Raw genomic sequence first — 12,696 nt, forward strand, 5'->3', positions numbered from 1 at the left:
ATCAAAGTATGGTAGTGATTTGGTTATAAGGATTGAAAGCATTTTCTAGAAAAGACTGTTCAGGTACTGGAAGGGTCCCTCTACCCAGCCTGCTCAGAGTTGACTGGGCTTATTTTTTACATTGCCTTGTGGTAATCAGTTCCTACTAACACAATGTCAGCCTAAGGTCTCTTTGTACTTAACTGAAGATCTTTCTTTCATGTGTTAATAAGATGGCTCAGAGACTACCAAACCTTGGGCCCTTGACCTTCATGGAGAGCTGGACTCCAGAAGCTGGTACTAGTCACGGTTCCTCAGAAGGAGGGAGCTTTGGAAGGGGGGACAGCTTTCTTGGCTCATGGGGTCATGGAATCCCCCAGCAACTTGTGCTGAGGCTGCAACAGGCTTCTGACTCGGGCTATGGCTCTGGGGGAATCTGCGTAAGAAAGCACTTCTTACAGCTTGAGTAGGCTGGACTCCCATGTGGAGGCTCTGGGAGGGTGTCCCCACCTGTCGTCTTTTACTAGGTCAGGGACACTCGAGAGGAAAGGTAAGTGAACGTCTTCCATGGCATCCAGGGATCCTGGAGTCCAGGGAAGGGGTCCCCTCTTCTCCAAGTTTGCAGGTTAGCTTTCTTGGTTGCCCGCAACTCCTGGTTCTCTCCAGGGATAAATTTGCAAGCCTTCAAGGGCCCTGGGCAGTCTTTTCCCTGATGCAGTGTTTGAACTGTAAAATCTTACTTGGAGGGAGAAAGAATGGGCAGGCCATGAGTTCTACAGTCAGAATTTCTCCAAAACCCAGTCCACTCAATCCATTCCATCCTGCCGCTGAAAGCGATGTGATTTGGCCAAAGGTCACTAGGCTGGTCAGTGGCAGAGGTGGCCCAGTACATGGTGTTTTTCATTCTGTCAGGCACTTATTACTTTGCATGAAGGAATTTCGTAAGCTAATCTTTACAGCAGTCTTCCTTTCACGACCATGTTTCCCACTCTGCTGAAACAGGCCTTCCTTAAGTTTGGTCTATTTTCATTATTCTTCTTTTATATCTTACTTGGAGCCAGGACTAGACAAGAGTTCATCATTCCAGATTCCATCTCTGCCTGTTTGACTCTGTGGGAAATCTCTTTGCCCAGTTATCTCCCTTTAGAAGGAACACCCCTTTCCTCCCTTGAGTGGAGTTCCAATGCCGCAGTCTTGAGTTTGACATTAGGAGAGATCTGAAGGTTAGAGGCAAGTGTGTGTCATTTTTGGATATTTATTCACTTTTTCAACAAATATCTGTATGCCTCCTGTATGCAAGCACTCTTCAGAACATAGGGACTGTGGTAGTGAATAAAATAGCCTAAATCCCTATTTTTGGAGTTTGTGTCCTCTTGGGTAGATAATGACAATAAAATAGGTACAAAAATGTGAAGTGATGAGTAGTGCCAAAGGGAAAACCAGAGCAAAGGAAAGGAATAGAGATTTCTGAAGCATGGGGGAATTGTAATTTTAAATGTGGGAATTAAGCTCATACTTACTGGAAAGATGACTTTGGGGCAAATAGTTGAAGGTGGTGGCACTGTGGGCCTCCCAGTGTAATGGGGAAGGGAGTTCCTGACCAAAAACACAGCTTGTGTGATGGACCTTTGACCTCCCTGGTTATTAAATGGCTGCCTTGGGGTCAACAGTGATGGCCTCAGAGAAGCAGGCTGAGCAGAGGAGCTGAGTGAAATACACTGTCATTTGTGGTGAGAGCCCACCCTGGCTTAACAGAGGTGTCCTTTCAGAGATCATTCAAAGGTGGGGCTGGGGGATGCCTGAGTGGCTTAGTCGGTTGGGCACTTGCCTTGGGCTCAGGTCATGATCCCGGAGTCCTGGGATCTAGGCTCCTGTCATACTCCCCCTTGCATGGTGGGTGGGGAGCCTGCTTCTCTCTCTCCCTCTAATGCTCCTCTTGCTTGTGCAAGCGCCTTCTCTCTCTCTCTCTCTTTCAGATAAATAAATAAAATCTTAAAGTGAGATTATTCAGAGATGTGGAAATTAGATGGAAGAACCACCCTGAATTGGTTTTTAGGCTAGAGATTACAGTTCTTACCTATGTGTTCTTTTCAAAGTGGGGCCTGCTGAATCTTGTGTGATTTGTTTGCCCTGTGGTTCTCTTTGTTAGCTACACTGGAGCCCTCCATTGGTGGCATTTTTCTTGGTCAAGTCTTCTTTCTGGAAAGACTGGTTGTGAAGAGACAGGGGTTTTCTGCTTGTCAGGCCCACGAAAGAAGGTGCTCTTACTAGTTTTTGTAGGTTGAGCCAAGCAGGTTGGGTAAGTCTGTGAGCTCCCTGTGGGCAGTGTAACCCTAGAGCTAGATGCAGTGCTGCCCCCTTTGGGGATCCCTGGGTAACTTAGTTTACCTCGTTGTGCCTTAGTTTCCTCCTCTGTGTGTTGGAGAAGTAATGGCACCTAATTCATAAGATTGTTGAAATTAAATGAGTCATTACTGGTACAGCATTCAGAGCAGTCCCTGGCACATAGTTAAGTTTTAATGAATTGGCACTTAGGAAGTACCTGTTGAATAAACAAGTCATGTTTGTATTTATTCAGGCTGTATTTTTGGCAGTTGGCTTATAACCTTGAACCTTAAAATTAGAATTTATCCTGCTGGTCACAGATAAAAATGGAACCATAGCTATACATCTAACTCCGGGGTCAGAAGAACTCTTTCTGGAAACAGAATTAGCAGGGAAGGGCTACTAAATGTTGATCAGCTTTTTATGTTGTCCTGTAGATAAGATACCCGTAGACCCTTTTGTGCTTAAAAAAATTTGAGATCCAAATAATAAAAATAAAATAAAATAAAATAAAATAAATAAAAATAGTGAGATCCAAAGTGCAGGCTTTTCAGAAGTTATCTTGAACCTTGAATGCCCAGGCTGGCCTGAGTCTGGAAGCCTTGCAGGGGAGCAGGAGGGACCCTCTGTGAGGTTGTAAATAGTTCACAGAGCCAGGCTCTGGGGTCTAGTTCTCCCTGGTGGAGTCTGGGGCTGGCAGCTGACTACTGTGACCATGGCACTAGCCATGGTGCCTGAGGACGTGGTCAAGAATAAGTGTCCTCATCCATCAGGAAGATTGGCATCAGGCAGCTTGGGATTGGGACAGTGGGGCTTTGAGTAAGGGTGAGTGGTCCTCTGTTAATCTCCATTTGCGGGAACACGGAGGAGGGTCCCTGCAAAGGCTTCTTCTCCTTCCGTTGACCCTGGTAGGAGCTGGGCAGCGAAGAGATTAAGGCCTTGTGTGGCCAGGGCAAGTTAGTCAGCCTCACTCTCCTCCTCCATGCTGTGGGGGTGGTGATGCCCTTGTTTGTATCCTGGGGTTGTAGATAGGATTAAAGGGGTGTGTAGTGTCAGGCCCTAGGAACAAGCCTGTGTGCTGGTGTCATTGCGACTGGATTCTCTGACATCTGATCCATCGTGCAGAAAGCCCCAAGCACCCCAGTGCCCTGCACTTTGCTCCCCCTGCTACTTTCCCATAAGGCGTCGCTGGCACCCTGTAAATCCAGAAGTTTGAAGGAGTGAGTGGCTAACGGTTCCACAGGCAGGATCCCTCAGCCATCCCGGCCACCTCGCCCTCCATTTTGCAGTTTCTGAAACTTTGGCCAGAGGACTAACGTGACCAGGAGTACAAGGCTGGTGGCAGGGACTCCGTGTGGCATTCTCCTGCCTTGCCAAGGGCTTGTCACTTGCTTGCTAAAAGGAATTGCAAGCTTGTATCCACTGGATTGGTTCTTCCTGTTAGGAGATGAATGGACTAATTAATCTGTTTGGAAGGCTTCCAAACTGCCTCTATTCAGAAAGTCATTGTCAAGGTTGGAGACAAGTCAAACCTTACTTTGTGAGCTAAGGTTTTCTTTTCCCCCTTGATGAAAAGCTCTTCCCCTGGAGCCTGGGCAGGAGAGGTACAGCTTTGAGCTGCAGGTGCTTGAGGGGTCCCAGGAAATAGGGAGTTTTGGGGTAAGAGGTTTTGCCAGAGCCCGTTAAGAAATTTATCTTCACTGACTTTTTTTTTTTTTTAAGATTTTATTTATTTATTTGACAGACTGAGATCACAAGTAGGCAGAGAGGCAGGCAGAGAGAGAGGGGGAAGCCGGCTCCCTGCTGAACAGAAAGCCTGATTCGGGGCTCGATCCCAGGACCCTGAGACCATGACCCGAGCCGAAGGCAGAGGCTTTAACCCACTGAGCCACCCAGGTACCCCTATCTTCACTGTCTTAACATGATAAATGATCTTTCATTTTGGTTCCCGAGTACTAGTCCCTGTTTATTTAGTAAGCAGCCTTTTAGACCTAAGCCCTTTTTACCCAAGATTTTCCTTTAGCCTTGTCTAAAAGCAGAAAGCCCAGGTCTTTGTGAGGCTTTTCTCAGAGCTCTTAGTCTACTCTTCTCCAAGTGGAGGCCCCCTTTCTGCCACCTTCTTTCCACATTCCCCTTGGATGATGATCCAGAAGCCTGCTTGGGACCATCATCATCTCTGATGGCCACACCTGTGGTTAATAAACTAATTCAGGGTGTTGGGCCCTCACAGATCCTCATATTTGGGGCCATCAGCCGTGAGGTCTCATAACTCTTGCCATCAACTAATGCTTACAAAGTGGTGGCCTAGAGGCCAAATAGAGGTTTTGTTGGGCTTACAGAGTTATTTTTAAAAATTGGATTGCTTCCCAACACATTTATGTGTGTCGTCATACCCCCAAATCTGGATGCCTGACATTTTGAAAGAGGATGGAAAGTTTAGCAATGCTGTAGTCTCTATTCTTTCTGTCGCAAATTTGTGGGATCAGAGTGGAAGCTGCCCCACTCCCGTGTGAGGGGAGGGAGGTGGAACTGCATTGTTCAGAATCCTACCACACCTGGTTGTGTTCCCCCTGAACTCTGGCAGTGCTTTTTCTCTTTCTGACCTCTCTGATGCACTTTTTTTTTCTCTCTAATGCACTTTCTTTTTTTTTTTTTAAGATTTTATTTATTTATTTGACAGACAGAGATCACACGTAGGCAGAGAGGCAGACAGAGAGGCAGGCAGATAGAGAGGAAGGGAAGCAGGCTCCCTGCTGAGCAGAGAGCCCGAATGTGGGGCTTGATCCCAGGACCCTGGGATCATGACCTGAACCGAAGGCAGAGGCTTTAACCCACTGAGCCACCCAGGCACCCCTCTCTCTAATGCACTTTCAGTCCATTTCTAAATTCCCACCTTTTTTGAAGCCTGTCTTGACCAGTTCAACCGAGTTTTCCAGCTCCGTGTGTTCCTTCTAGGTCAGTGGTTCTCAAGTGGGGCCAGTTTTGCCCTTTTCTTCACCTCAGGGTACGTTTGGATGTGTCTGGAGACACATTTTTGGTTGTCATATGGGGAATGGCTGTGTGCTAGTGGCATCAAGAAGCACAAGCCAGGGGTGTTCCTACCAAGCCTCCTACAATGCACAGAGGAGCCCCCCCAACAAAGAGTATCTAGCCCAAAGGCCAGTAGTGCTGAAACTGATAAACCCTGATCTAGAAACTCACAGTAAGTAGTTATTTTATGATTGTGTATATGGATGACCTGTACACCCACTGGGAATCAGAAGATTCATGAGAATTTTATACCATTTAGCCATTTTCATGTCATGAATATCCAGCAACTTAACCATCCTCAGGTCTTTGAGAGAGTTTGAGAGAACTGGGTGGAAGAATTTTACATTATAAATTTTTATTGGGGCATAAAATAGATTCACATTAAGCTTTCAAATATATATTTGAGGTACCTGTCAAGCTTAGTATATATTTGCATTAATTATAATAATTCTTATTTTAAATATTCTTCAACATAATGAAGGAAAGTACTGGTATTAGTTGACTGTTCTGTATACTGATATAGTGTAGCTGTTACTGTTATGTCATGTAGCAGTGAAAACAATCAGTTTCTGAAAGAAGGTAATTCAGTCTTTAAATTTGACTTAACTAGGAATTTGAAATATATGTATTTCTTGGAACACTAGGTGGCCTCACAATCACAATGGATTTTACAAGGAACTACATGGTGGTGGTTTTTTTTTTTTTTTAATTTGAAGTATTTTTTAGCAGTATAAAAGTTATTAAGGACAAATGAAATAAAACAACAAATGAACAACATGAAAATAAAGCAAATAAAACATTTGTGTTATACCACACTGTTAAAATCTTAAAACAATCATCTACTCCTTGCAGGGGGAGAAGCAAAAGACATTTGTGTTCTTTAGAAAAGCCCTACATAGCAGGGGCGCCTGGGTGGCTCAGTGGGTTAAAGTCTTTGGCTCAGGTCATAATCCTAGGGTTCTGGGATCAAGCCCCGCATCAGGCTCTCTGCTCAGCGGGGAGCCTGCTTCCACCTCTCTTTCTCTGCCTACTTGTGATCTCTACCTGTCAAATAAATAAAATCTTACAAAAAGAAAAGAAAAGCCCTACATACCAAAGATGAATGTCCTTCCTTTTTCTCTCATCAGTTACAAAAAGCTTATTACTCTGTGTACCTTTGAGAATCATTTGAGAATAATTTGGGAATGACTCTAAGCTTGTGCTACATTTCAGTGTTAACTGAGGCAGCTTTTATTTTCATCTTGTAGATTTCTTAGTCAGAAATTTCCTACTGCCTCCTCTTTCTACCTGTAGCTTCTGTTGAAATGTCCCTGTTGGGTTATATTTCAGCAACGCTTTTTTCCTCAGTCATAAAATGTCCAAAATTTGAAAACGAACCATTGTGTTAAAGAACAAGTTGTAATTTGTAGTGGACTTTGCCAGGAATAATTGTACGAGACTTTGGGCAAAAGAGATTTGGGTGACTCTGTAGGGGTATTAGGACTCTTTGGGGGGGTGATGTAATTCTGTAGGGATGTGTACCTTTGACTTCTATTGATTAGGCTCTTTTACAGCTTTATGTGCTGGAAGTTGACTTGAGGAAAACCAGGAGTAATGCACATGACTCTTGGCTGTAGAGATATAAACACATTTTGACAGGTTGAAATAGAAATGATTTCTACCTTAATTTTCGCCCCTTAGGAAAAAAAGATAACCCCAAACATTGCATTTTATTGGCCAAGAGCAGCGCTTCTCAACCTTGGGTGACGTTAACATGTGGGCTCTATCATTGCTGCCCTGTGCACTGTAGAATATTTAGTTGCGTCTCTGGCCTCTACCCACTAGATGCCAGTAGCGACTTAGTTAAAACTGTGTCTTTGTTTGTGTACATCTAATTGGCTATGATTATTTTAATAGTATCAGTCTAACAGGACCAGAGACTGTAATGGCTTACTGCTACTTTGTCTTACCACATTCACTGGTACTCTAGTATGGATTTCTCCTACATTGAGATTGAGATGTATCTTCCCTTAGGTTTTAGAGAATGTTGATGCAGGATGGTGAGACTCTGGCATTCGGAGGTCTACTATTCAGGGATCAAGGGCGTCTTTCCAAGTGCCTATTTCTGCATCACTTTGCCCCAGAATCTTTACCAGGATAGTGTGACTCATGGGCCATGGCTAGAAATCAAGGCATCTGCAACTCAAGGAAGTTTCTGTTGATTTAGGAGGTTTCAGTGATTCAGAAGTTGCTCTAGCATTTTAACTGTCTGGAAATAAGGAACTGTAAAAACTGAAGAGTTTCCTACCATTTAACTCATTACACTACTAAAAGAAAGGTAGATGAGGGAGGGAGAGAAGGTTAACTTTTCTCTCCACAGAGATCTTCTACAGGTTCTTAGCCTCAGGCATGCTTGACACTTGGCTTTTGTTCTTACACTTCTCATTTCAAGGTTCTTCAGTTAGTGGCCAGCCCAGAAAACTAAGACGGGGGAAAATTTCAAAGGGACCTTGGAAACTGAATTCAACTGCCTTGATTTTTTTTTTTTCCCTTGCTAGAGCAGAAAACTTTTTGCCTGTTATTTTAGTGTTCTGAGCTGTCTAATTCTTCTTGATTGTGGTTTATGTGTATTTTTAAATGTCTCTTTGCTATTCTGATCATGTCTTATGAAGAGGCCTAAAATGTTCACTTTTAAACAAATCTTTCTAGTTGAAAGAATATCCCTGCTAATGCAACTTCAGAAACAGTCCTTCTTAGAAAAAGTTTAAGGGATTCAGTGTAACTGATCTCAATCAATAACTTTTTTGGAAAAAATTTGCATTCATGGACCTATTTTACATTATAGCACAGAAAACACAGAACCTGGGTGGCTCAGAGAGTTAAGTGTCGACTCTTGGTTTCGACTCAGGTCATGATCTTGGGGTCGTGGGACTAAGCACCATGCAAGGAGTCTGCTTGAGATTCTCCCTCCCCGCCCCCCCCCCCACACACACTCTTACTCTCTCAAATGAATAAATACATCTTTAAAAAAAAAAAAAGACAAGAAGATACAGAACATTTTGTTGTTTGCTCTTAACCTACTGGGCTGAAATATTTTCCACCTATACCACCTTGTAGTACTGGGTTCTCATAGCTTGCTACCTGGTGGGTAAAAGTATTATTTTTAGTTGTCTCTAGACTCCTTTCTTCAGGTCTCAGGTGGCCATTATTCTAGAACCCTTATAAGATTTGGTGGATAAATTCACAGTATCAGTATGGAATCTACCCTGTGACTTAAAATACTTGTGGTGGTCAGTTCTTCTGACTATTTTACAACCCCCCCAACCTCAGAGTCATTTGCAGCCCTGGGATTTTCTCTGTGCTTCATGTTAGTACATCTGGAATCCAACCACTTCTTGCCAGCATACCATACAGTAGTCCAAGCCACTATCACCTCTGGCCTGGATTTTTGCAATTTGAGTAACTTCTTGCGGTGTTCCTGATTGTCACCTTTCTCCTGATCGTCTCTTCCCAATTCAGCCAGGAGTAATCCTTCAGAAATGTTAAGTCCTATCATGTCAGCAACCAAGAATAATCCTTTAGAAATCCTAAGTCCTATCATGTCAACCCTGTTTCAAGTCCTCTCAGGGCTTCCTGTCACATACACAATAAAAGACAGGCTGCCTCAGTCTATCTCATTTGGTTACTGCTTCTCCTTGGACCTCATTTATCCACTCAGGGCCTTTGCACTTGCTGTTTTACTCTCCCGTTGGCTCACAGAAAGCCCCAGGACTGCCCAAAGCCCGTTTCTGCATCTTTGGGAAGAGGAAACCCTCTCTTCCCTTGGTGTCCAACATTACTGAGAATCTCAAATACGGATTTCCCGGACAGTTTGAAAGTACAGCATTCCAGTGAAACCTTTCACACACCAAAGTGGCACAAAACGAAGAGGTTGTTACCATTAGCTCATACGGAAAATTTTTGAGCATTTCCAGACTCAAAAAAACCTCTCTTAGGCTTTTCCAGTACCTTAGGACACATCTCACTAATAGATGCACAAAACAAATCGAGGTAAAGCACAGATGCTCACGGACACAGTTCAGAGCTATAGGGGCTCCAGGCCGAGATGCTGAGTTCCCCAGGAAGGAGCCGAGTAGTGCCTCTGTAAGGGCTTCCTGCAGAACAAATACCGAATGCCATTTTTGTTTTTTACCTTTTTTCATAAAAGCGAATATCCTCTGGGGGCACCTGGGTGGCTCAGTAGTTTAGTGGCTGCCTTCGGCTCAGGTCATGATCCTGGAGTCCCAGGATCAAGCCCCATGTTGGGATCCCAACTCAATGGGGAGTCTGCTTCTCCCTCTCCCTCTGCCCCTCCCCCGCACTCCCACTTGTGCTTGCTCACTCTCTCGTTTATACTCTCTCTTAAATAAATAAAATCTTAAAAAAAAACTCAAAAATCCTCTGGACTCGTTTCTGAAAAGTGAAGTGGAGAAATCTGAAATGTTGAAAAGCAGGGGATACCTGTATGGAGCCGTTACTGCTGCTGTTCCTTATTACTGTCCTAACATTCTGCCTAGAGGTGGTTGTTCCCCAAACTTGCCTCCCCGCGCAGTGAATTTTGTTTGGGTTGGGAGGGTTAAAGGAGAGCCCGTAGGAACCTGCATCTAGCCCTTTGCAGTTTGAATAACTTCTTGCTTGTGTCCCTGATTCTCACCGTTCCCCTTACAGTCTGTTCCCAATTCAGCCGGGAGTAGCCCAGCACTCTGTCCAGTCATGCCGGGGAAGCAGCCAAGACTAGGACTGCTGGGCCCTTTCTGTGGCAGGCCGGTGAAAACATGGCGGCTCCAGTATTTCCTGTTCTCTTGAGTCAGAGCAGAACTGTGGCCTCTGTTCAGGTCAAATCCCAGTGAAAGAAACTCCCAACAGTCTGTTCATTCTTTTGAACTGTATTATTGTATAGGATAATTGATGCAATTGGTTTTTAAAAATAAGGCCACTAGCTAGGGGCGCCTAGGTGGCTCAGTGGGTTAAAGCCTCTGCCTTCAGCTCAGGTCATGATCTCAGGGTCCTGGGATCAATCCCCACGTCGGGCTCACTGCTCTGCAGAGAGCCTGCTTCCTCCTCTCTCTCCCTGCCTGCCTCTCTGCCTACTTGTGATCTCTGTCTGTCAAATAAATAAATAAAATCTTTTAAAAAAAAATAAGGTCACTAGCTAGAAATACAGTTTTGAACTCTTAAGTATGACTTCTTGTATCATTCAACATTCTTAACGTTGATGAGGCTAATTCAAATAATCTATTCGTGCCTATTTATGTCAGTGGTTTGGAACTGGATGTGGAAGTAACCACATTAGGGAGAGGGAGGAGATGTTTGCTAATGTCCCTATATAGTTATATGTCAGAGATGGTTAAGATGAAGAAGGGCAAATGACAAAAATGCTCCTTCACCAGAGACAGAGCCTGTTCAATTTCGTGACTGTATCATAACTGGGCAAAGTTGGACTATTTTGAATGTTTACTTATGAGAGTGATTTAATGTACTTGATGTCCTGCTGTATTCTTGAGAAATTTCATGTTGTTTCGTGAGAGGTTATACTTTTTACCTTGCGTTAGATTCTTTTGTGAGGAAAATTCTTTTGCTAATTAGAATACAGTTTTTAAGTTCATACTGACTTTGGAGTGGGATTCATTGGTTATGATTCAGCCTTATGTGAATACCCTGTGATCATCTTACCAGGGAAAGTTGAGCGGGTTTGAGATCTAGTTCGTTCCTGCAAAGTTTTTTCATACAGCACCTGGAGAGAGGAAATGCTGAAAAAGATGAGGATTAGCAGCCTTCCAGAAGTACTGGTTCAAGTTTCTATTTGTTCACGGTGTGATTTTGAATGCCATCAACTAAAATTTTTTTTATATAAATTCAGTTAATTAACATATAATGTATTATTTGTTTCAGGGGTACAAGTCTGTGATTCATCAGTCTTATATGATACCCAGTGCTCATTGCAACACATACTGTTCCCACTGTCCATCACCCAGTTACCCCATCCCTCCTGCCCCCCTCCCCTCCAGCAACCCTCAGTTTGTTTCCTATGATTAAGAGTCTCTTATGGTCTGTCTCCCTCTCTGGTTTTGTCTTCTTTAATTTTTCCCTCTCTTACCCTGTGATCCTCTGCCTTGTTTCTTAAATTCTACATATGAGTGAGATCATACAATAATTTTCTTTCTCTGAAAACTAAAATATTTTAAACGAATAGTTCCCCATACCTCATAGTCCAGTCAGTGTCATCAGGAGTTAGAAAAGACCCATGTCTGCTTGAGTCCTGGAGAATGGACGGGAAGTTCATGGGACATACTGTATCACATAATGTCTATTCAGTGAAGGTGTTTTGAATTTAAGAGAGAAATGCATGTAATAATCCACATGGCTTACTTGTGCTTGAAACCTTTGATGTTAATTCCAACCTTCCCTTTTCCTCTAGGCAAATAAGGGAGAGACTGAAGAACCAAGTCTCTCAGATGAAGGAGCAAGTTCCTGGGTTTACACCAGGCCTGGCAATTTTACAGGTATTGTGATCGTGTTATTTCCACTAATATCTTCCTCTCCAGACCTCTCAGTACCACAACTGTCCTTTCGTTTTGTTGGTTTTCTGCGAAACCTCGTCTTGTCTTTTAGGCCACCCTTCTTCAGCTCAGCCTGTAGATGTCCGTGTGTCCTGGCCGTCCCCTCTTCTGTCTGGGCTCCTTTTCCCTAGTCCAGAGTCTCTTGCCCTTTGGTCTCAGCACCGCTTACACTTTTCAGAATTTAAGACATTAAAGAGCTTTTGTTTATATGGATTTACCCATTGATATTTACTGTATTCAAAATTAAGTTTTTAAATATTTATACATTTAAAATGCCGGTGATAAGTTTATTATATGTTAGCATAAGTAACATTCTTAGGAGAAAAAATAACTTTTGAAAAACAAAATTTAGTGAGAAGAGGGACATTAGTTTACATTTTTGCAAAAACGCAAAATTTTTTTATTATTATCTGGCTTAATAGGAGACAGCTGGATTCCCGTCTGCTGCTGCCTTGAGCCTTTTGCCACATGCTGGCTTGAGTGAAATAAATGAAGAAAATCTGGTTTCCTATAAATGTATAGTTGTAAAAGGGAAGGGTGTTTTCAGTTGTCTTCCCGGAGAAGTGTGGCTGTTTTTCTTTGTTACTACAACAGGACCCTGTAAAAGTTTTTACAGGTTAGTTGCAGTGTGAAATCGGAAGGTGTGCGGGTGAACGTTCCTCCTCGGTTACATCAATATCTGTTGTTTTCTGTTGCAGTTTGAATGGCTGTTTACCCATGCTTGGTTTGTTTTGTCCTTCATCTCTCATTTGGAAAACCATGCTTCCCTGAATTATGCAGCTCT

The 12,696-nt window shown here is 43.3% G+C and overlaps 1 protein-coding gene across 1 annotated transcript in view; it reads left to right on the forward strand.

Annotated features, from left to right (window-relative positions):
* Positions 1-12,696, forward strand: part of MTHFD1 (methylenetetrahydrofolate dehydrogenase, cyclohydrolase and formyltetrahydrofolate synthetase 1) — a 59,827-nt gene that overhangs the window by 2,943 nt on the left and 44,188 nt on the right. The window contains exon 2 of the mRNA XM_080809786.1: positions 11,771-11,855. Within this exon, the coding sequence (XP_080665912.1) occupies positions 11,771-11,855 (85 nt within the window). The remainder of the gene's footprint in view (positions 1-11,770; positions 11,856-12,696) is intronic.

Source organism: Martes martes, assembly GCF_963455335.1.
Source record: "Martes martes genome assembly, chromosome: 7".
In the NCBI taxonomy this organism is placed as follows: domain Eukaryota; kingdom Metazoa; phylum Chordata; class Mammalia; order Carnivora; family Mustelidae; genus Martes; species Martes martes.